This window comes from Cavia porcellus, unplaced genomic scaffold (assembly GCF_034190915.1).
Source record: "Cavia porcellus strain 051 isolate PalLab524CR breed Dunkin Hartley unplaced genomic scaffold, mCavPor4.1 scaffold_6, whole genome shotgun sequence".
In the NCBI taxonomy this organism is placed as follows: Eukaryota; Metazoa; Chordata; class Mammalia; order Rodentia; family Caviidae; genus Cavia; species Cavia porcellus.
This window is the reverse complement of record NW_026947489.1, coordinates 40,870,216-40,893,675: the sequence shown is the minus strand read 5'-3', so window position 1 is coordinate 40,893,675 and position 23,460 is coordinate 40,870,216. Positions and strand designations below refer to the sequence as shown.

Here is a 23,460-nt window from a genome sequence, read left to right as displayed (position 1 = left end):
TGTCCTACAGTGAATGTCACATTTCACTGCAGTTCTGGCCTTTTCGCTCTTCAGGTGGCTCCTACCTCTTCCAAGCAGCATGGTGTGAATGTCAGTGTGAATGCATCGGCCACCCCTTTCCAACAGCCGAGTGGATATGGTTCTCATGGATACAACACTGGTAAGCTCCTTATGGCCCTGGTTTAGTGGTCTCTGGGATGTTACTGAATGAGTTTCAGGGAGAAAGACTTGGTGCTTGCGAATTGGGTTGGCCAAGAGTATGCTGCTCAAACATGATTATTAAGGCTTAACTAAACTTAAGTGCCTGGAGCAGCACCAGCAGAAGAACTCGGCACTAATACATGTGTCTGCTTCTCAGGACAGGAATGCTCGACGTATATATTGGCCATTAAGATATGTCATCTGAGGGGCTGGGGATTTAGCTCAGTGGCTTAAGCACCTGCCTTGCAAGCAGGCAGTTGTGAGTTCAATCCCTGGTACCCATAAAAAGGAAAAAGACAAAAAAAAAAAGAGAGAGAGAGATATGTCATCTGGCCTGAACTTCGGGTGAAAAGTAGGGCAGGGCTCCAAGATTTTGCTGAGATATCAGTGGAGGCAGGTGTCACTGATAGTACAGAAGAAGACATTTCATAGAACAGGAAGGTAAGTGCTTTCCTAGCTGGCAGACTCTGGTAGGTTTGGCTTCAGTCTCTTAGTTTTATTCCTTAGCTGGAAGACCTAAGATATGGAGAGAAAGGAGTAAGCATCTTGACTCCCCAGTAGAGTAAGAATTGGTCTGGGAGAGTTGGATCTCACGGTTCCTTCATTTGTATGACTGGGCTTCATGCATGGTCCATTGAACACCTGATAGCAGGCAGGGAAGTCTAGGAATCTTTTGGTTTTATACTGACCCAAAAGATACTTAGCCTAATCCCTTCCTTCCATGCCTGACATCTATGTTCCACTTATGGAGGGAGTAAGGAGTCATCATTGAATAAATTCTTTTTTCAGTGACTTTCATAGGGAAGAAGGTTGCTGCAGTTGCTAAGAGATTGGGGTTAAGAATTGTCCTTCAAAGCTCTCAACTTAGTTTAGTGGTGATTTGGATGAAGCAACATTGGTATTCTTCACCCTTGTATGGACTCCAGGGGGTAAATTACTAGGGTTTTAATAATTGGGTAACTGCTGGGCTGAGGATTTAGCTTAGCAGTTTAAGTGCCTACCTGGCAAGCTCAAGGTTGTGAGTTCTATTCCAAAATAGTACCAAAAAAAGTACCAAAAAAATAAAAATAAAAAATAATTGGGTAACTATCTAAGCTAAGCACAAAAGGCAGTAGGTCTAGGAATTAACAGCCAAATGAAGCTTTGAACTGTGCTATACAGCATAAGAGTGGGTCATAATTTAAACTTAAAAATCCTGAGAAGCCTCATGGAGACTTAATAACTAGGCTCCTATGGTTCTCACTGACCAAAGTCTGTCGTGATCCTTGGTGGGGAAGGATTATGAACTGAACTTGGAGTGGCCCCATTCTGAAAGCATGAAGATTATGTCTTGTCTTATCTTGCCCGGGTATGAGAATATGAAGTAGGTGGCTAATAGGAGAGTTGGCATATTTGTTTCTGGAGGCCCTAGCTTCTCACTTCCCGTAAGATTTCAGAACCCTTTTGAAACAGCCCTTTGAGAACCCCCAGTTCCTACCCCACAGAGGACTCTTGTCATTCCATTACTCATCAACCTCTAAATTCATTTATTTTTATGTATTTGATTCCTTTTAGGAAGAAAATATCCACCCCCTTACAAGCATTTCTGGACGGCTGAGAGCTAATTTGGCCCAGGCTGGGGGCTATGTTTTGTGTGTGTGTATAAATTTGCACTGAAGTCTTGTTTCAGAAACCAGACCACTGAGGAGAGCCTGCTGAGCTGAGGCCATGCCTGCGTGGCTTGGGGAAATGAGTTGGTGGATACCTTCTGGGCTTGCCCTTCCCCATTTCCCTCTCCCCCATGTGTCAGACCCTGTCTTATCCATTTCGAGTTCAAGCGGTGCAGCACCTCCGAAGCATCAATGCACACACCTGCTGTTGCTTTTGATTTCTGGAAGGCATGTAGTTTCAACTTGTAACAAAAATATTTGTAGTCTTCAATAAACTGTGGTATTTCTTTAGCTAACTCTGGCGTTCTTTCCGTGCATGTCTTTCTGGACACTAGGAGCCAATGTTGTGTTGAGAATGAAGGGTGGAGGGTGGCCTTTTCAATCAAACCCCAGCATAGCCAAAGAACCATTAACTTTACAGTGTGGTTGTTTTCAGGTGGGGGGAAGGGAAATGACCTCAGTTTCCACCCTATGGGTTGGTTGGTAAAGAAAGCTATTTGTAGAATATCCCTGATTCCCCATGCTTATCTTTCTTTACTTTTCCATTTAGATCTTGCCCCTTGCCTTTGGCATAAACAGAAGGGAAAAACCAAAAAGTATAGCATGTCATGTCACAGTGAAGGCAGAAGAGATGGTGTTAAAAGCTGTTGTTAGGGAAATATCTTCCAAGGCTTCCCACATTTGATTCCCAAAGGCCCACTGACTGATTAAGCTCTGCTAGTCATTTGTATCAGCTTGTTGATGACTCAGACTCTGGAAACTTCTAGCCTAATGTTGTTCTTAGTCTTCCTATGGCTTCTCAGAGATTGTGGATGATGAGGCGATGTGCACTTGTGGGTATAGATAAGGATGTGTGGGAAGTTTGGTCAGACTTCCTGACTTTGGACTGTAAGCCCGACTCAGCCCATGAACTAGTACACTATTGTCCTTTTTCTATAGAGTTAACTTGGACAGTGAGGGCATCACCCTTGGAAAACGATAATAATCAGCTTTCCTTGTATTTGTCCCTAGCCCTAACGGAATAACTTTATTCTGTGGTGTGTGACCAATTTTCCCAGGGGCAGCTGTGCTGAGATGGTTCTTGTTTCTCCCTACCATCCACATTGTGTTGGTATGTTGAAGAGGGGAGCAGGCAGGACATGTTGCTGTTAGGAGGAAAGCAAGGGAACTTTATTCTGAGGATCTTTCTAGTAATTGTAGTGAAGAGTGGGGAAACCAATATCCATGGTTTTCTAGGTTTTTAATGTTTATACTGAGGCTGTTAGGACCATTACATAGTGTTGTCTTGTCCTGCTGTGTTTCTAGTTCTTTCAGTCCCATATCTAATATCAGGGTCTCTGAGATAGAAGCTGATTTTTAGCTAGCTCTACTTCTAGAAAGGAAAAAAACAAAACAAAACAGGTAAGGGCATATTAGAACTCTTTTCTCCCTGCCATCCAGCTTGGATATCCAGTTAATGATTTCTATCATCCTCCATAGGTAACCTAATGCTTATTTTGCGTAGAGTGACCTGTGTGAGCCTTAGAAAAGATAAATTATTATCTCTTTATTTTTAAAGTGTTCTATTTATATCCTGGTTATTCCATCTTCACTCAACCTTCCACACACACATCCTTATTTGCTTTCGCCTTTTCCATAATTGAATTATTCTTACAGTGAAGTCTACTACCCGTATTTTGCTGCAAGGGCAGTGGGTTTTGAAAAGGGAAGGGGAAATGTACCCCCCACCCCCAACCTCAGCTCCTTAAATTCTTGTGTCATACCCTTTTATTTCAGTGCCTTCAAAGTGTATAGTTGAGAACTTGGAGATGTGGAAGTATTTTCTCTTGATTATTTTTTTTTTTTTCCTTTTTTTTTTTTTTTTTGTCTTTTTCATTTTTATCGGTACCAGGGATCGAACTCACGACTGCCTGCTTGCAAGGCAGGTGCTTATGCCGCTGAGCTAAATCCCCAGCCCCTTGATTATTATTTTTTTTTTTTTTCTAGTTGGCATTTGCTCCTCCCTGGAACTGTCTGAACTTACGATGTGGGAGAGTTTTCCAAGTTAAGGTTCTACTTCCTTTGTGAAGATCTAAAATGACTAATGTGGGCTTAACTTAGGAATCCTATTTTTGTTGTAGCCATTGGTTGGGAGGATCTGGGTTCTAGAATTTGGAGTGGCACTGCTGTTGAGTTGTAGATGAATGAAGAAGGAGTCATTGGTCACTGTAATATGTATTACTTAGAACTTCACCATCAGAGTGCTCCTTAGCAGGGGCAGGAGTGTGTCTCTTTAAGAGGAAGAGCTGACAGCATAGAAGGTTCCTATTTTCTTGTCTTTAACAAGAAACATGCAAGTTGGGGTATGGTCTGACTAGAGCTTTTATTTTATGAGTTTGTAAACTAAAAATTACATTAGACTTTTGTGTCTTGACATAGGCTATAGGAAATAGCCTGCCCTTACGCCTCCTTCCTTCCCCTCCCCTGTACTGCATTTAGTGTGTGTAGATGGAAATTCATCCTTGTGCCAGCCTTCACATGCTAAAGACATGTCCCAGAACAGTGGTGAATGTATGGCATATGTGCCACAGTGGATTGTTTGTGTCACTTTTGAAAGCTCTAAATAAAGTTTGCCATCACTAGACTAGAAGCTCCAAAACGACTGTGTGAGCTGAGGCTCTGAGAATGGAAAAGTTCTTGAGGAATAAATGGGCCTGCTCCTTAGGACTCAGGTTATGCTGTGAGGTATGGGTTTTGAGCCCAAAGTCTCTAAGGGAACAGAAAGAGCTAGACTACTCAAATCTTAAGGAGAACTAAGTAAAGTTCGGGTAGATTAACTTGAAATAGTTACTAAAAGTTTACATTAAAAATTATTACATTGTTTGACTTTGGATGTGCTTTGAAGTCCCATATGCTGGTAAGGATTGGTTATATCCCCTTGCCTCAAACAGCTTTGCTCAGTCTCACACAGATATTCTGTATATACCTGGAAAGGACCAAAGAACCCTTAAGGAGCCTTTGTCATGAATTCTTATCTCTAAGGATTGACCTGAAGGTGGAAAACAGACCAAAATTCCCTTGCAGTGCTATAGCTAGAAAGGCTGCAGACCTCGATTTCCAGGAAGGAGGCAAGGCAGCTAGCTGAGCTAATCCTCCTGTCTGTTTCCTCCTCCCCCAGGTGTATCAGTCACCTCCAGTAACACGGGCGTGCCAGATATCTCGGGTTCTGTGTACTCCAAAACCCAGGTAGGTGCCTGGCTGTAGGTGAAAGTAGAAAAAGACGGGACATAGAGGAGGTAGAGCTGCAATGATAGAAGACATTGGGCAAGAACAACTCTAGGAAAGCTGTTAGACCCATCTTCTCTTTCTAAATGAACAGTCTAGCTTTAGTTTTTCCAGGAATTTAAATTTAGCCCTCCTAGAAGCAGGAGAATTGTAATAGGAAGGTGAGGTGTGGCCAGCTGTTGTGATATGATTTACTGTGTGGCTGTCCTTATCCTTTTACCCACTCATAACCTTTGTAACATTTCTAAGAGAACAGAAACAGGGATGAAGGGAAGCTAGCTCATTCCATTCTTAATAAATCTGTAACAAAAGAGAGGGAATGGGCAAACAAACAACCGAGTACCCCAAAAGGTATGTTACTGTTCCCCACAAGTCTTTGTGTTTTTGTGCTTTTATTCCTTATCAGCATAAAGTTTGCTATGGTTTCAGGGGACCTGGGGGCGAACCTGATAGCCAAGACCTTGAATATTCAAGGTACCTCAAATATGTGTGCAATTTTTTTTTTTTTAAACTATCCAAGGCTTATAATATCCACCCTACTTCAGGGGTGTGGATGTCAAGACTAGTCAGCACATTTTCCTATGTTTATATTACAACATCAGGTTACAGAACATTTGTATATTCAATCTGTGGCTTGAACCTTAAAACAGAAATAGTAGCATCCATATTTATGGATGCGGAAACCGAGGTTGTCAGACTGAATCATTTGCCTAGGATTATTAAAGAATATGAACAGGGCTGAGATTCAAATATCTGACATTGGGTGCATTGTCCTTACCAAGCTCCTTCCTGAGGGTGGGGGACTCAGTCTCAGAAGCTCCCAGGAGCCTTTGCTGACCCCTTGTACTCTCTCTCCTCCTGTCCTGGATAGCAGTCCTTTGAGAAACAAGGTTTTCATTCCGGTACTCCGGCTGCCTCCTTCAACTTGCCTTCAGCCCTAGGAAGTGGGGGGCCCATCAATCCGGCCACAGCTGCTGCCTATCCACCTGCCCCCTTTATGCACATTCTGACCCCCCATCAGCAGCCGCACTCCCAGATCCTTCACCATCATCTGCAGCAGGATGGCCAGGTAATAGTCCTACCCCTCTCTCCTTTCCCTTCCTCTTCGTGTCCCCTGAAACTGCTTCCCCTTTCCTTTTCTTCCCCTTCCTCACCACCACCCTCACCCATTCCTCCCCAACACCAGCCAGGGGCACACAGCACATACACAAGCGCACATAACACGAGCGGCCGGCCAAAGGAAATGTGAGAGGAGCCAGATTAAAATCCTTTTTGGGGGTGCCTTTCTTCTCCACCACCTCCCGTGGCATAGCTTTCCTCATCCCATCAGACCTGGGTCACACCTTCCCTCTTAACCTCTCCCAGCCTTCCCCTTTCCCTGACATAGCTTTCCCTTTTAATGGTGGAGTTCTATTGTCAAAGTTTGTCCCTTTATTTTCCATATATCCTGGTTCTGCCTCAGCTACCATATTTGCAGATGATTCTCTGTTGCCAGCACCAGCAGGAGGAGCAGGTAATGAAACTGAATGCTATACTTGAATCCACTCCTTTTCAGTCCCCATTTCACTTCCACAGCCTCAGGGAACTTGGAAAAGACTGCGCGGTCACAAATCGGGATACACAAACATAACAAACACCTTGCTAAGCTCTCTGGCCTCCCCATCCTTTTTTCCTCCCCTCCTCAACACCCTCTTTATCTTTGTACCCTGTGTCAACCCTGGAAAACACTTGGTATGAGAAGGGAAAGATTCTGGACAGTATCTAGAGCCTGGGGTCCTAGTTGGTCTCTCCCATCTTGTTGACAGTGGGCTCACCTATATGACACTTGGTGGTGGGTAGATCGTGGGGCAGTGCATCACCTCTGGAGAGCTCCATTGCAGCTGCCTGAAGAGCTAGAATAAAGGCTTCCTTGCTCTCAAAGACAGCTTTCCAAATTGAGGGACCTAAAGGAGGTCAGTGAAAATGGAATTAGGATCACTTATCTCCAAGAGGTGATGATTTTCATAGTAATCCCCTTCCCTCTTTTGGACTGGGTGGGAGTTAGAGAAAATGACATTAAAAATGAGTAGAACTGACTTTTATTTTTAAAGGTCCTGTTTTCATCTTTTCCCTATTGAAATGTCAAAAATGCATTGTAGTTTTATAAGAGAAAAGCTCTGCCAGCTGTGGAAACTAAATTGTCTTATGCATAGTTGAAGAGTAAGCATCATAGTGTGTTCTGTGTAAAGGTAATGGGCAAGCAAGACAGTTTGCACATTTCCATCTGAAGATGTTACAGATTTGTCCCACTAACTAGACACCTTTTTCCTCCCCATCATCCTCCATTTCCCTCCAGACGGGCAGCGGGCAACGTAGCCAGACCAGCTCCATCCCGCAGAAGCCCCAGACCAACAAGTCTGCCTACAACAGCTACAGCTGGGGGGCCAATTGAGGCCCTGACCCTCTTCTCCCGGTCCCATCTTCTGAGAGGGCTTCTCAGCCTGGAAAGTATGGAAACATCATCAAAGAGAGGAATGTTGGGGGTTGTGCAGCCCCCACCCCAGTGGCCCACCCCATGCCTCAGCTTCACATCTGTCCCATTCCCATACCATCCCCACCTTGTATGTATTATAGGATTTGTATTTTCTCCTCCCCTCCCTTCTTTGTCCTACCCCTCGCATTCAAGATTATGAAACTTTGCTGTGGGCCCTGCCCTTCCTTCACTTCTTCCTGTTCACCCTGGTGGTGTATGGGTGAGGTGGGAGGGGGGACCCCCCAAATATATATCAGCCCAACAGCCCTGTCTCCTCCTTTATTATTAGGAAAACAAAGCAACAACAAAAAGCGTCATGAATATGAAAAGCATTGTCAGATGAATTAGTTGAAGTGTTTTTTTTTTTTTTTGTACTGTGTCCTCAAATTTAATGGATTAATGTGTCTTGTATATATAAAAAGAAAACCTCTACCTTCAGCCTCTGCCCATTCTTGCTCCGTCTAGGATATCCTCAGTCTCGTCGATGAGCAGCTTGGTGAATAAGTATTCCCGTACCAACTGGGCTTCCCCTTGCAGGCTTCGGAAGCAGTGGAATAAAATGAAATCTTTGCCCTTTAAGAACTTCTGACCTTAATGTGCTAGTATTTTGCCCTTGAGAGGGTTCTGTGACTGGAAAGACCCACTACAAATCTGCATTTCCCTCAGTAGCAGCAGGTCTCAAGCAGTGTGGTGGAAGAATAGAGTGGGTGGAAAGACAGGTTGAGAAACTGAAACTCAAAGAAACAGCTTTATGAAATCTAAGCATGATTTAAGGCAGTTCCAGGCAAATAAAACCCCAAAAGGAGGCTGAGGGTAAAATTTGCCATTGGCTTGGGGCCCCTTCTTTAGGAGCCAACTCCCAAGCACTTTTCATTTTCTGCGTTCTTCTCTGTGGCCTAGTAATACCCTGTCCCTTGAAAAGGAGTGTAGCTAAGAGCTGGGTGGGGACGCATGTAGAGACAGAGGCTTCAAAACGATATAAAACCTGATTTATTAATGTTTTCCCCAGCACTGGGGGTCAAACCCAGGGGCACTCACCCACTCCCCGGGCCTCCACCTTTAAGAGATGGGTCTCCTGTTGCCCCGAAGTATTTGGGACTACATAAGGTTCAAGCCACGGTGCCAGGCTGGAAAGGGTTCTTACTGCCCTAAATTCCTCGTTCCTCTTCTGGGTGTTTCACTAGCTTTTCTTCCCTAGCTGGGCTACGAATTCTTTTATCTTGCTGGTCTACAGAGGCTCTATAGGAAGTGTGTAATTCCCTTGTAGCTGTGGAGAGATGAATTGCATGCCTCCTCATGACCTTTATTCAGGGCTGAGATGTTCAGTATTTGAAGTGTTTGGTAAACTGCCTGTCCAGTTACATGACATCCAGGTCCGTCTAGAAACACTGGCAGGAGGGGGCCGCTGGGTGAGGGTGGTCGCCGCACGTTCACGAGTGCGATTGTCCTGCCCTCTGGCGGCCACGGGGACCACGGCGCGAACACTCCACAACGTCGAGGGCCCGGCAGGCAAGCGGGAAGGAGGATCGACCCAGCTGGGAGGCTGTAACTGGAAAATGAGAATTTGGAACGCCCACCCTTTCACAGAAAGCTAAAAGGTGCGGTAAAGATACACCCTTTCCATTTAGAGAAGCACCATCCTGCCGCTTTCCCTGCATTCCTCTTCCATCTCTCAGTGGTTTTACGACAGTGCCGCGTCGTCGCAGGCTTGCTTTTCGGCAGCGTGGGCTGACGCGTCACTCAATTTCCGACAGCTCATAACTGGCTGTTTTGTGTGGATGGGCCGCTGGAGGGTTTCAAAGGTTCGAGTCCCAATACGGAATGAGTCTGTTTGACCTTTTCCGGGGCTTTTTCGGCTTTTCTAGACCTCGGAGGTGAGAATAGATCTAGGTTGGATTGGGAATTTTGGGAGGAGCTTGGCTGATTCACCCTATTTTTGGAAACACTTCCTTCTCCTACTCTTGCGGAGAAGATAAAAGTCATTACATTGGGCTAGCTCCCAGCGACAGTAACCAAGATGGTCGTTAAGGACAAACAGTACCCTAAGCTTTTATCCATCCTGGGGTGATGCAACAGGGACCTGGGTGGGAACACAATGCTGTTTTGGGAAGGAGGACGGTGGGCCAATGAGCTGGACTTTGGGAGAGGGGCGGGGCTGGGTACACCAGAGGAGACGCAACCATAGGCGGCCTTTGGGAAGAGTGCAGGTGAGGACTGAAAAACAAAAACGAGAAACGGAAAAATCTGTCAGCTGTTAATGTTTTCATTTGGCAACCAATCCTCCAAAAGTTTCCCCAGCTTTCCAGAACTCTGCTCTTGCCCCCATTTTGCTATACTAGAATTGATATTCTGCCTTCAGTAGTGCTGAAGTTTTGGTGGTTTACCTGCCTCCACCTTCAGCCACAGAGATCCCTTTTTTGGAGGGATGACTCGAGATGAAGATGAGGATGATGAGGAGGAAGAAGAAGGAACCACATGGAGCCGGGGGAGTCGGAGGTTTGATGGTCCCCAGCCTCCTGAGGAATTTGGCTTTGGCTTCAGCTTCAGCCCAGGTGGAGGGATGCATTTCCAAGATCACTTTGGCTTTGATGACCTAGTACGGGATTTCAACAGCCTCTTCAGCGAGATGGGGGCCTGGACCTTACCTTCTCACCCTCCTGGTGTGTGGGTTTTCTTGGGGTTCTTAGAACTGTTTATGTGGGCTGATGGTGAAATAATGGGAGTCATAGAGGATGGAAAGTTTGAGGAGACTGATGATTTCAGAGATATTTAAATCCCACTCCAACATCCACCTACCACCTTTCTGTAGAACTTCCAGGTCCTGAGTCAGAGACACCTGGTGAGAGACTGCGGGAGGGACAAACACTGCGAGACTCAATGCTTAAGTATCCTGATAGTCAGCAGCCCAGGATCTTTAGAGAAGTCTTGGAGAGTGATCCAGGAACTGAATCCCCAAAGTCAGCACCAGGCTGGGGGTCCCAGAGACCTTTTGATAGGGTGAGTACTCCATTTGGCCCGAAGTGAAACTAAGGTGTAATGATTTCTGTCCTTGGTGAAATCTCATAGGTTAGAGTTGGAATTTCTGCTTAGTGTATTTATGCTTTCTTCTTCTCCCCTCGTTCTCCTTCCCTTTTCTCTTATTTCTCCTCCTCCTCCCTCCCTCTTTTTCTTTTCTTCTTATGCTGGGGATTGAATCCAGAGCCTTGTTTATGTCAGACACCTACCTCTCCTACCACTGACTTATATCCCCATCCTGTCTTCTATATTAAATTTCTTGCAGGATATTCTTTGGGGAAAATGAAGTTCTGTTTTTTTTTGTTTGTTTGTTTGTTTTTGTTTTTTTTTAGTACCGGGTATCGAACTCACGACTGCCTGCTTGCAAGGCAGGTTCTTATGCCGCTGAGCTAAATTTCCAGCCCCTGAAGTTCTGTTTCTTGTTTAAAAACAAAGACCCATATACTACTGATCTAGATGATTCTTGGATAAGTAAGGCAGGATTGTTGAGGAAGACAAGGTAGTATTATTTTAGGAAGGAGGAAAGATTGAATAAATAGAGCACCAGAGAAAAGGGGTTTTGGAAGTTGGGGACAGTTTGGAGGAGGATGTTTTTTTACTTACTGTGGCTTCTTCTACAGTTTGATGATATATGGCCTGTGACTCCTCATCCTAGAGCCAGAGAAGACAATGGTGAGTCTAGACAGAGAGGATATTTATTCCACCCCTCTGTTTTCCTGAAGCTCAACTTGTTCTCTTTCCCTGCAGTGAGTGTATGCTACATGTCTCCTTTTCTCTTCCACTCTCCTGTGTTTTCTCTACCCTTCCAGACCTTGATTCGCAGGTCTCCCAGGAGGGGCTTGGCCCAGTTCTACAGCCCCAGCCCAAGTCCTACTTTAAGAGCATCTCTGTGACCAAGATCACTAAGCCAGATGGGGTGAGTTGAGGGAGAGGGGTGAAGAATAATATGACCAGGGAACATCTTGGAAAGAGGAACATACGTAAAGAAACTACTGAACTGGCCATTACAAGTATGGTGCCACATACTTGTAATCCTAGCTACTCAAAAAGCTGAAGGAGGGGCTAGGGATATAGCTCAGCAACGCAGTGCCTGCCTGGCAAGCATGAGGTAGTGAGTTTGATTCTCAGTACAGAAAAAAAGAGAGCTGGGCATGGTGGTGCACACCTGTAATCTCAGCACTTTGGGAGGCTGAGACAGAAAGATCATTGCAAGTTCAACACCAGCCTAGGCTATAAAGTGAGCTCAAGGCCAGCCTGAACTGCATAGTGACACCCTGTCTCAAAAAGACAAAGACAGGCTGAGGCAGGAGGACTGTATGTTTGAGGCCAGCTCGGGCAACTTAATGAGACCCAAAATTTAAAGTAGAAAAGGGACAGAAACATAGCTCAGTGGTAGGTGTTACCTAGCATGTGTGAAGCTCTGAGTTTGATTTCCCACAAGAATGAAAGAAACCACTGACTCAGCTTTAGTGATATTAGAAACGAGGCTTCTGCTTGTAGGTTGTAGAAGAGCGCCGGACTGTGGTGGACAGTGAGGGCCGGCGAGAGACCACAGTGACCCGTCAGGAAGCAGACAGTGATCCTAGAGCTGGTGAGTTAAGAGTACAGATCTAAGTCCATCTCTTTAACTCCTGGGGGAAAACAAAACTCTGCCCTTTTATGTTATCACTTCCTTCTGCCTCTGCCTGGTCTTTTTCACTCCAGCTGTTTGTCTGCCTTTTTTCCTTAGATCTAGAATCACCAAGACCTCCAGCTCTGGATGATGCCTTTTCTATCTTGGATTTATTCTTAGGACGTTGGTTCCGGTCCCGGTAGCCTTGTTAAACTACAGAGGCCTTCAGGTTGTTTCCATATCCCACTTCTTGCTCTCTATCAACAAGCGTTAGTGTCTTCTGTCATCTCAGGATCTTGGGAGTGTGGAGCAGGGAACTGGGGTTGTATCAGTCTGTCATTCACCCAGACTGACCAATAAAACTTTTATTTATGCTAAGAGTCTTGTCTTGGTTTCATTAAGAATATTTCACTTTCTATCTTGGCTTACAATCTTTAATTTTTTGTTCCACTTCAAAAACATGATTTGATAAATGGTGGGTCAGTCACCAGTAGAAAATGACTTTCTGTGGTGTACATCTGTAATCCAAATGCTTGGGAAGCTGAGGCAGAATGATCACTGTAAGTTTGAAGCCTGCCTGAACTACATAGCAAGACCCACCCCTTTTGCCCCCATTTTCTTATTGTGGTGACAAGTAGAGATAATTTCAGTTACATTTCTATGAAGGGATACATCATATCCTCCAGGAGGGTATTTATAGGAGGAAGCAGTTCAGATAGATAATTTTTAAAAGTTTGGGCAAGTATTTTTTAACTTGTTTTATTTTCATATCTGTTAGGAAAGTATAGCACAAATACTACTAGATCTTTTTTCTCATTAACAGTTGTTTGCAGAGTTGGGTGTAGTAGTGCACACTTATATAATCCCAGAACTCCAAGAAATTGAGGCAGGAATATATAGAGTTTGAGGCCAGATGCATGAGGCTACACAGGAAGTTTTAAGTCTGCCTGTAACGTAGTGAGAACTTGTCTCAGATTGTTTTAGCACTGCTTTGAGGAGTAGTAGACTTTCCACATTTGTTTATTTCCAGTTTCTCTGAACACCACTTATGATGAAGGGTTCTTCTGAAGAGGCATGTTACCAAAGACAGAGATGCTCACAGTGAAACTTCTTTTTCTCTTGTATCTTGGTGAACAGAAGTTTTTGATAAGCTAAATTTGTCTCCTTTTTCTGTTTTAACAAATTTCTTCTAATCCAAGTTTAAAAGGACACTCTTCTACCACCTATCTGATATGTTTGACAGTTGTTCTTAGGTTTTTAAATTCTCTTGGAATTTATCTTTGAGATGAGTCATAGGACTAAATATATTCTTTTTCATTCAGAAAAATACAATTATATAAATATTTGTAAATATACCTGTGCTGGATGTTTCTGTTCTTCCATTAATCTACTTGCCTTTTTGTCTGTACTTCTTTTTGTTTGTTTATGGTGCTAGGAATTAAACCCAGAGTTGTCATGCTGACACACATATACTTTACCCTTTTTATTTTTTGAGATAGTCTCAAAAAAGTTGTTAAATTGCCCACACTAGACTCAAACTTATAATTCTCCTACCTCAGCCTCCCAGAGTTATCACACTTTTACTAAAAAAATTTTTTTTTAATTTTTGAGACAGTCTTGCTTTGTAGTTCAGGCTGACCTTGAATTCACTATGTAGCCCAGCCTGGCCTCAAATTTGCAGTGATCCTCATGCCTCAGCCTCCCAAATGATGACATTACAGGCATGCTCTACCAGCCCCACCAGCAGTATCACTTTTAAATGCCAGAGTTGTATTTAGTAGAGCAAGTCTTCCCACCTTTTTGTTCTTCCCTAACTTTTCTAGTACTTAACAATAATAGTGACTTTTTTCCAATCAGCTTTTTAGAGTGAAATCTCAAAATTGAACTCAGAATAGAACAGTAATATCCAGGCCTAAAGGGTGAGGGTGTTGGGGGAAGAATTGGTCAAAAGATACAAAATCCAAGCTAGATAGCAGAAATAAGTTCTAGAGATGTGTTGTACAACATAGTGACTATAGTTAATAGCAGTGTTTGGATTCTTACAAATTTCTGGGAGAAGCCAGACATGGTGCATGTGTGTAATTCCAACACTACAAGGATCACCATGAGTTCCATACCAAGACTGTCTCAACTAGGAGAGCTTGGTAAGGCTGAGGCAGGAAGATCACACATTGCAATCCAGCCTGAGCAGTGAGGCTACACCCTTTCAAAACAAAAGTAAAAACAAAGGACTAAACATAAAGCTCAGCACTCCTGGAATTCAATCATTACAAAAAAAAGAAAATATTTTCATTTTTTGTGTACTTTTCTTTTTGTTTCTTTGTTAAGAATATAGATTTTTGGGGCTGGGGATTTAGCTCAGTGGCATAAGCGCCTGCCTTACAAGCAGGCAGTCGTGAGTTCGATCCCTGGTACCAATAAAAACGAAAAAGAAAAAAAATATATAGATTTTAAGTGTTCTCATCATATACATAAGTATATGACATAATATACTTGTTAATTAGCTTGACTTAGCCATTCCACAATGCATATATGTCAAAAATGTGTTGTATATAATAAAAATAGTTTTTTGGTCAATGAAATGTGAATGTTAAGAGCTAGGTACAGTAGTATACATCTGTAGCCACAAGTTATTGGAGGCTAAGGCAGGAGCATCATGTGAACCCAGATTCCATCTCAAAAAGAAAAAAGAAAAGGTAAAGAAAGCCAAACAAAAAGTATGATAATGGAGCAATGCTTTCAAAATACTGAGGGTGCTGGGCATGGTGGTGCATGCCTGTAATCAGAACCCTGGGGAGGCTGAGGCAGGAAGATCATTGCAAGTCCAGCCTGGCCTACACAGCCTAAAGTACATAGTGACACTCTCAAAAACAACAAAAATAACCAAAAAGCAAACATATAAATTTGACACTGTCCTTGCAGTTGTGGTTGTGGTGGTATATACCTATGTTAACAGTATTCCGAGAGGCAGAGGCAGGAAGATTGCAAATTCATGCCCAGCCTAAGCAATTTAGCAACTTAGAACTTGTTTCAAAATAAAAACCAGGAAAGGCAGACATTACCTCACTGTAAAGTGCCTGGGGTTCAATCACCAGTACCATCACCATGACCAAAACAATAACAAAAAACTGTGGAGACTCAGATGTTCAATGTGGCAAAGATTTTAAAGCAGATTTACTAAATATTTTTAATGATATAAACAAAAACATTGTACCATAATTCAATAAGTAGTGTTGGTAGAGAGGTGGAAGCTGTGAAAAAGAAACAAGTGGAGCCAGGCACTGACACATAACTCTTTTCCAGCCCCTGGGAAGGCTAAGAAAGGAGGGTTGCGAATTTGAGGTCAGCCTGAGGAATTCAGTGAGATTCTGTCTTGGAGGGTTTTTTTGTTTGTTTGTTTTGTTTTGGTTACTGTGAGTCTGTTTACTGGCTCAGTCTCACTCCCCAGAGTATAATTCTTTCCTACCTTCCATAAACATATCTCTACTACCTTTTCTGTGTGTGTCTTGTTCAGGACACCAAGAAGAATTCCCCTGGTACCCACCATCTGGTACTATTTTCTTGATGAGCCATCCAGGAGACCCCTGCAGATCCCAGCAACCTCATCATTAGGCTGGATCCTTTAAAACTAGAAACAATTTGACCCTGATAATATGAAGGGAAAATAAACAAAAAATCCACCTTATCTTGTATTGCAATGTTGTTTGGGATCAGTATGAGCTAGAAAATGGCAAGAAATGGAGGCAGAATTTCAGTCTAAATTACAGCACTTCTGCAGTTAGATTTTTTCCACAAAAGGCATGAAAAAAATGGGGGGGGGGCTGGGGATTTAGCTCAGCGGCATAAGCGCCTGCCTTGCAAGCAGGCAGTCGTGAGTTCAATCCCTCGTACCGATAAAAAGGAAAAAGACAAAAAAAAAAAAAAAAAAAAAAAAAAACACCCAGCCTGAAATCCATTCTGGCTAGATGTGAAGGCACATACCTGTAACCCCATAGCTCAAAAGTCTGAGACACGAGGATCACTGCCAGTTTAAGACAAAGCTGGGCTAGACAGTGAGTTTAAGGCCAGCCTACCATACATAGTAAGATACTGTCTCAAAAAACAAAAATAAACAAATTCTCTTATGTTCAGGCTCTTATGACTATTTAATGGAAACCCCCTCTCTGCAAAGATCCTAGAGGTACAGTACTTAAAGAAATACCAAAGAGGAGATTGAAGTAACTAAGAATCCCTTCCCCAGGCCTCCACCTGTCTCTCAGGGGGATATGGGTCTCCCCAACCTGTTTAAAAGGCAACCACACTGTGAAATATCCCCAGCCTCCTTATCTTCAGGGCAATTAATCAGTCCACCCTCTCTAAGTGATTCAGAAACTCCACCAGCAGCTGGTTCCCCAGAGAGACCCAGCCCCCCAGCCCTCCTCCTGCTCCCTAGACAGTTTTGATCCTAACTCACAACTCACCCAGCCCTGTAGAGACCTCCCATTGGAGGGGATGCCTCCCTCCTTGAGGCCAGGTTCCTTTTTCAGTGGCAGATTCCCAACAAGGCAATGAACTTTTAGATCAATCTTTTTTTATGATCTCAGTAGGTTTGCAGATAGCTTTCAGACTTTGACCCTTTCTTTGACCTCTCATGGGGAGAAGTCCAGTTTGTCTTGGCCACTGGTTGGATCCATGATGAGAAGCAGAGACTCCTAGCAGAGGTCAAGGGAGGCACAGATGAGCAATATGCTGCAGAGAAAAACCAACACCCCGGAGAGGTTACTGTCCCTCTGGCAGAACCCATCTAGCACAAAAATATGATGAGCCAAGCATAAGGTCTGAAATGATGACTGCTCATACCATGGGAATAGAAAGATGCATTAAGAAATCTGTTTTCAGCGGCATAAGCGCCTGCCTTGCAAGCAGGCAGCCATGAGTTCGATCCCTGGTACCGATAAAAACGAAAAAGACAAAAAAAAAAAAATCTGTTTTAAGCTGGGCATGGTTGTGCATGCCTATAATCCCAGGACTCAGGAGGTGAAGCAGAAGGCTTGCTGCAAGACTGAAGTCAGCTTGGACTACATGGTGAGACCTTGTCTCAAAAGACAAAAGCAAAGCAAACAAAACCAGAATAACAAATAAAACCACAATAACAACAAAACAAAAAACCTGTTAATTATGAAAAGGTGAGAGAAGTTACCAGGTCAAAAACAAAATTCAATTGTCTTTCACAGCTAGTCAATCAGCCCCAGAGATCTGGTATAATTACAAAAACTTCAGGTGGGTGCTAGACCCCTTTGACCCAATTGACGGACACAGCTCTTTCTGTGTTTAACAGTCAGGACCTTGCCGGGTGTGGTGACCTACATCTGTAATCTTAGCACTCAGGAGGCAAGCTAGGAGGACCACTATGTGTTTAAGATCAGCCTGAACTGCATAGTGAGATCCTGTCTCAAACAACGAAACCAAACTAAGCAATCAGGATCTGGAGGGAGATAAATATTATAAAATAATTCTATAAATTATGTGTCCTATAATCCTATAAATTATTAAATCTCTTGCCATATAAACTCTGACTACAACAAAATTGGTACCAGGAGTGGGGCATTACTATGACATTGCCTGGCCATGTGGCTTAAGAGCCTTTGGAATTAATTTGGAAAGGTTTTGAGAGACTGACCAAACAGACAGTCCCCATATACTATAAAATATATGAGAGATTCTGGACAGAGCCTGGAAAATCAAAGTAGTGATGGAAATGCTGCCAATCAAGATGATGCTCAGGAGGCTTCTATTGAGAAAGACTGCTTGGCTGTTGGATTCCAGGTGGTGTACATTGTGCTTTGGCAGAAAGTTGATCTGCACTTTTCTGGGGTATATTGTTATGGTTTATGTCTAGATGTTTCCCCAAAGCCTTGTGCAGTCATAGAGGTGGGCTTCTAGAGTTTGTGAATGACTCATGATCCAATGCTGGGATTATGGGTGTGAGTGCAACACCCAAATGGGTTTGGCCTACATACACTATAAGGGACAGAAAGAGTCTTGTCTCCATGCTCCTGCCTTTTTGCTCTTGTTGCTTTTGCTGTTTGCTGCCACGATGAACTGTTGCCATCTGTTATGTGACACTGTGTCTTGCAGCCAGTTGAAATGGACTGAATCCACCATAAGCTGAGCTAATTTTAACCATTCCTTCCTTAACTTCGGATGTCGGATATTTTGTCTCAGCAGTGAGATAAAAGTAAGACAGATATTTCCTGGATGGCGGAAAGATTTCAATGCAGTCTATTGTTGGGATGTGATGGGATTATTATTAAAGGCTTTTTGGCTAGATCTATGTTGGTAATTCAGAAAAGAACCAGAAGGGTGATTTGAAGCATTTGGCCAGAGGGAAGGCTGTAGTGGAAGTATGGATTGCAAAGATGAAACCAGAGGAGAACATGAGAAGGAACAGGACGATGAAAAAATGACCCAAAGCCTTTCACCAAAAGAGAAGAGAGTATTTGATATGCAAGAGATCCCTTGGGACATTCCTTAGGATTTCCTTGCCTTGTTGTTAAAGATTAATGGGAAGTAATGATAGTGATTGTAATAACTCTCTTAAATATGATTTTAATGGAATTTTAAAATATGTCTTTGTAATCAAGATGTTTAGTCAAAGTACTGTGGTTTTCATCTTGAATTTTGAACACATTTTGAATATTTGCTTTTGGTATGGAAATGAGAGCAATAAGAATTGTATACGTGTATTAGTTATATTAATGTAAATCTGAATAGATCAAGATGTTAACTTTTCACAAAACTGCCACTGAAGACTGTGATTTAAGGAAATATGTATGGTTATCAAGTTGACTAGGGATGGATTGTGGTGGAATAACTAATGGTCAATTTATAACACCCATCTAACTGAATCAGTGTGGTGCTGGATGTGGATGGCTCACCTGAGGATTGTTGCTAACAATATAAAAAGAAAACTGGAGGGGAAGCTGGGTGTGGTGGTGCACACCTGTAATCCTAGCATTTGGGAGGCTGAGGCATGAGGATCATTGCAAGTTCAAGGCCAGCCTGGTCTACAAAGTGAGGTCAAGACCAGCCTGAACTGCATAGTAAGACCCTGTCTCAAAAAAAACCACACACACACAGAAAGAAAAAAGGAAGAAAGGAAGAAAGGCAGAAAGAAAGAGAGAGAGAGAAAAAGAAAGAAAGAGAGAGAGAGAGAAAGAGAAAGAAAGAAAGAAAGAGAGAAAGAGAAAGAAAGAAAGAGAAAGAGAAAGAAAGAAAGAAAGAAAAAGAGAGAAAGAGAAAGAAAGAAAGAAAGAAAAAGAGAGAAAGAGAAAGAAAGAAAGAAAGAAAAAGAAAGAGAAAGAAAGAAAGAAAGAAAGAAAAAGAGAGAAAGAGAAAGAAAGAAAGAAAGAAAAAGAGAAAGAGAAAGAAAAGAAAGAAAGAAAGAAAAGAAAGAAAAAAAGAAAGAAAAACTGAAGAGGAAGAAGGTGTGCTGTTGATTCTCCTGGAGAAACATGCTGCACTAGTTTTTCTGATAAGATCTCAGCTGTCCTTATCACAGAAGCTTGAGTCCTCACTGTCACTGAGGATGGCTGAGGTTTTCTTTGGGGGAACTGTGATCCTTACCTTGAGCATTGCTCCCGGGTTATAGTGCGTATCCTTCAGCCTGGTGGCACAGATCCTTCATCCCACTGCTGCAGACTTTTTAATTCCTGTGGTGAGGCTTATAAATTACCTGTGGAGGGTTGCTTTATTGCTAGTATTTAGGACCCATCGATGATGACTACTTCTCTGAAGTATCTTCCAGGTGTAACTGGTTTTCGAGTTTTGAGTCTGTTGGAAGATCTTATCGCTTCAGTTTGTTGAAGAAGAGAAGTTCTTGTTTGGCACAGTCCCTTATTCTTTTTTATTTGTATCTTTTTTTTGTCTTTTTCCTTTTTATCGGTACCAGGGATTGAACTCACAACTGCCTGCTTGCAAGGCAGATGCTTATACCGCTGAGCTAAATCCCCAGCCCCCACAGTCCCTTATTCTGTGGCACTGTGCCACAGAATTTTCTGTGACCCTTAGTCAATCTCAGTCATGGAATACCAGGACCAACAGCTGTTTAGAACAATTATGTCAATTTTGGCTGTAGTGGTATCAATAACATCAAATATAGCCTGAAAATGACAAACCCAGCTAAACCTTAATTTGCCACTTTTAACTATGTGAATTAGATTTGTGATCATATAACAAAATGTAAAACAAATAAGAAAATTATATGCAGTATATAAGTCCTTAATGTATCAATTTTGCCCTCGGGGTTAAAATTTAAAATAAATTAAGGAAAAAATAGACTTGGCAGAAGAGGCAACAATTAGAAGTAAGGTTGGAGGACAAAGGGGGATCATGCCAACTTTGAGAAACTGGTGCAGAAGACTGAAAGAAAAAAGAGTTGGAAGACATAAAAGGAAGAACAGAGCCGAGCCACACCCACAAAGAGGCTAGGAACACTCATGTAAGAACAAGATCAAACAATGAAGGAGAGAGATTTTAAAAAAAAATAAAAGAGAAAGTCCACTTCCAGGGTTCTCCTTGGTTCACTGATAGCCTATGGAGACTGCAGAGTCCCAAATCATGTTAATCTCTCCCCAGCAAGCCAGCAGTAGCTTTGTAGTAGACAGCAGGTCTGTCTGAGAACAAACTCACTGGGTTTGCTGCCACCTGAGAGAAATTTTCACAGGTCTGAGCCCCCAGCTGGGAGCTGCTAGATGGAGCCTACAGCAGTTCTGGGTTCTGAGCTCACCTGGCCCATCTCCAAAATGGCTTCTGGCCATTGCTCTATCCTGAAGGAGGACCAAGTCCTCTACACTCAGCACCAGCCAGTGCAGTCCTCCAGATCTGCTGCTCTCCTCCACTGCTGTGTGTCTCTGAAGAGGCCTTCAGGGTTGCCAGCCATCACTGTTACTGTGACTGTGCATTGCAGGTTGAACCACTCCTCTCACGGAGTGAGTCCCATCTCAGGGACAAGGCACCACTGGCTACCTCCTTCTTTGTTGAAGTTTTTCTCTTAACTCTCTCTGTGGTCTTCTGTTGGGAGCTGTTGAAACTGGAAATTGAACACATGTGCGGGGTGCAGCATGGCCAGGGCAAGGCCAACCTGTGGACAAACAGATGCTTCAAAAGGCAAGATAAGATCATAGCTGAGGACACCTGGCCCCAACCCCAGTTAACTAAATAAAGACTGTAGCTGCAGGCATTTCACTCCTTTAGTGAAATTCAACATGGAAATCTTCTCCTAGAATACTTCTCCTAAATTAAACATAATCTGTTGCTTGGAAAAGTCCTTTAACCACTTCCATGTCTTCCTTGTTTTCCAAACAGGCTCTTATGCCACTGAGCTATATCCCCAGCCCAGTGTTTTCCTTGTTTGAAAACTAAATAAATACGAGCTGAAAGGATTTTGTCCTAAAGGGAACGCTGCAGCACTGGGAGGTGGAAGGTCACCTTCCCCGCCCCTAGGCAATTTACCTGTGGCATGAAATGAATTCCAATGGGCTACCTGTGCATCAGGAATGCTCCTTAGGCTCCACCCCAAACCTAAGCTACATGTATGCCTCCACACCACATGTCCAGCAGAGAGAAAGCAGACCCCGGGGGTCATGGAGTCTCTCTCTGCATTCTTAAAATAAAGGTCACTTTACTTTATATTCAGTCTTCTAACTGTGCCGAAAACTCTTTCACAGGCCATCCAGAGATATTCCTTGTCTTTACCACCAGATTCTTGAACTCTGCAGAGGGTTTTGATCCTTTTAGAGCCCTAAAATCATACTACTTGTCTCATTTATTTAAGCATTTTTACCCTACAGTCATGTGGGAGATTGGGGATTTGGCCAGGTCCCTGATAGGCTTCATTTCTCACTTCAGATTCTTCCTGGGCCCAGTGGACCCATTGGATCATTCTTGTCTTCCTCACAATGCTGTATTCCAGCATCTGGAAGGCGACTCCCTGAGAGGCTGTTTTCTCTGCTGCTTACTGCTCCACCATCTGGCTCTCCACCTTTGTCTCAGAATTTAAATAACCTTGAGTTCAATCCACAGTTTGTAGATGGCTCAGGGCAGGGTGGTGTGGCAGAGAGGCAGAGTTCATGGCAGTAGAAGATAGCAAAAGCACCAAGAGAAAAAGGTGGTGCAGATTTTCTAGCTTTCCACCTTCTGCCACTGACCTTTGGGCCTTCCCAGTGCAGATCCTTGATACAGACTTACATGAAACATTGTCATGGGCTGTAGGCCTCCAGTTGAATTTGTGGAGGATATTATGGACTCTGGGACTTCAGCTGAACTTCTGCAAGATGTTGCTGAGTGATCTAGGACGTTGGCTGGATTCTTTGGGTCTCCAGTGTGTGGACAGATCTGCACTGTTTTTCATTTGATTCTTTGGGTGAATATTATAAAATTACCCTATAAATTATATGACAGCATTCAACCTTTTCCCTTACAGCAACTATTTGAAAAGTCTTGCCAGCTCCTGGCCCAAGAGAAGCAACTAGTGTCCTCCCTGGAGAGCAAGTGCTCATTAAAACATAAAAAAAGAACTCCCTTAGATCAATTAAAACCAAAGAAGGCCCTTTTCAGCAAACCTTTCCACACCCACTGAGGCAAATGTAGCAAGAAGTCATGGAAAGCTCACCTTTCAGGATAAAGCCAACCCCACTTGTGACCCTCTGGAAGATCTGAGGCTCCTCTTCAAATAGCATGAGTCCAGTTCTGCTTCAGGGTTCAGCGAAGTAAGTCACTAATGACCGCTGATCCACCATGGCTTATATGGGCACTTACACTAGCGATATAGGGAAATGAAACCCCCAACCTAGTATGTCCTCAAGCTCATGTTCTCTAAAACCGAAGAATGAAATTTAGGTACAACGGAGGTGAAGAGTAGAATATATTTATTGAGAGAAAGAAAGCTTATGTCTGAAGAGAGACAGAAGGGGGTCCTGAGCAGGTTGCCCAAGACTCTGTCTTTTCCAGGGACTTTTATAGAGTAAAACCATGGGTTCAAGGCAGGGGAAGACTGGGATCTCACAAAGCAGATGGGCATAAGGTGGGACATAACTATAGTTAGCCAATAAGATCAATAGTTTAGGTAAAATTGATTAAATTGGGGACAAATGGGAAAGCAAGTCACGTAGGAAGTGGGCATTCTTAGAGGGTAGGGGATTCTATAGGGGATCCCCTATAGGAGATTG

The 23,460-nt window shown here is 43.2% G+C and overlaps 2 protein-coding genes across 37 annotated transcripts in view; both read left to right on the top strand.

The window, feature by feature from the left end:
- Ubap2l (ubiquitin associated protein 2 like) overlaps positions 1 to 8,208 on the top strand; it is a 47,268-nt gene extending 39,060 nt beyond the window's left edge. For 8 of the 34 annotated variants that reach the window (XM_063250440.1, XM_063250446.1, XM_013158611.2 and 5 more), the window contains 5 exons: positions 55 to 160; positions 5,008 to 5,075; positions 5,986 to 6,183; positions 6,577 to 6,627; positions 7,450 to 8,058. In XM_063250440.1, coding sequence (XP_063106510.1) covers positions 55 to 160; positions 5,008 to 5,075; positions 5,986 to 6,183; positions 6,577 to 6,627; positions 7,450 to 7,545 — 519 coding nt within the window. In that variant the 3' untranslated portion in view covers positions 7,546 to 8,058. Of the gene's footprint in view, positions 1 to 54; positions 161 to 1,755; positions 2,147 to 5,007; positions 5,076 to 5,985; positions 6,184 to 6,576; positions 6,628 to 7,449; positions 8,059 to 8,091 lie in introns of those variants that run through there. The other 26 variants (XM_063250459.1, XM_063250451.1, XM_063250450.1 and 23 more) reach the window with 10 other exon arrangements.
- An 848-nt stretch (positions 8,209 to 9,056) lies between these two features.
- Hax1 (HCLS1 associated protein X-1) lies at positions 9,057 to 12,631 on the top strand. Of its 3 annotated transcripts, none has more exons than XM_023567421.2 (7): positions 9,057 to 9,224; positions 10,027 to 10,286; positions 10,436 to 10,623; positions 11,262 to 11,313; positions 11,451 to 11,557; positions 12,142 to 12,232; positions 12,371 to 12,631. In XM_023567421.2, the coding sequence occupies exons 2-7, from the start codon at positions 10,052 to 10,054 to the stop codon at positions 12,454 to 12,456; spliced, it is 759 nt and encodes a 252-aa protein (XP_023423189.1). In that variant the 5' UTR covers positions 9,057 to 9,224; positions 10,027 to 10,051; the 3' UTR covers positions 12,457 to 12,631. The 3 variants fall into 3 exon arrangements, with proteins under 3 accessions (XP_023423189.1, XP_063106546.1, XP_003475625.1); XM_063250476.1 differs by lacking the exon at positions 9,057 to 9,224 and adding an exon at positions 9,335 to 9,500 and having other exon boundaries at positions 10,027 to 10,178; XM_003475577.5 differs by lacking the exon at positions 9,057 to 9,224 and adding an exon at positions 9,335 to 9,500.
- Positions 12,632 to 23,460: the final 10,829 nt, after the last annotated feature.

What these genes read in the sequence shown, in the direction of transcription:
- Hax1 (XM_003475577.5), top strand. Translation starts at nt 9,448, where the DNA reads ATGAGTCTGTTTGACCTTTTCCGGGGCTTTTTCGGCTTTTCTAGACCT. An exon ending in GGCTTTTCTAGACCTCGGAG is followed by an intron (nt 9,501 to 10,026) that starts GTGAGAATAGAT and finishes CTCCACCTTCAG; the next exon opens with CCACAGAGATCCCTTTTTTG. An exon ending in AGATCACTAAGCCAGATGGG is followed by an intron (nt 11,558 to 12,141) that starts GTGAGTTGAGGG and finishes TTCTGCTTGTAG; the next exon opens with GTTGTAGAAGAGCGCCGGAC.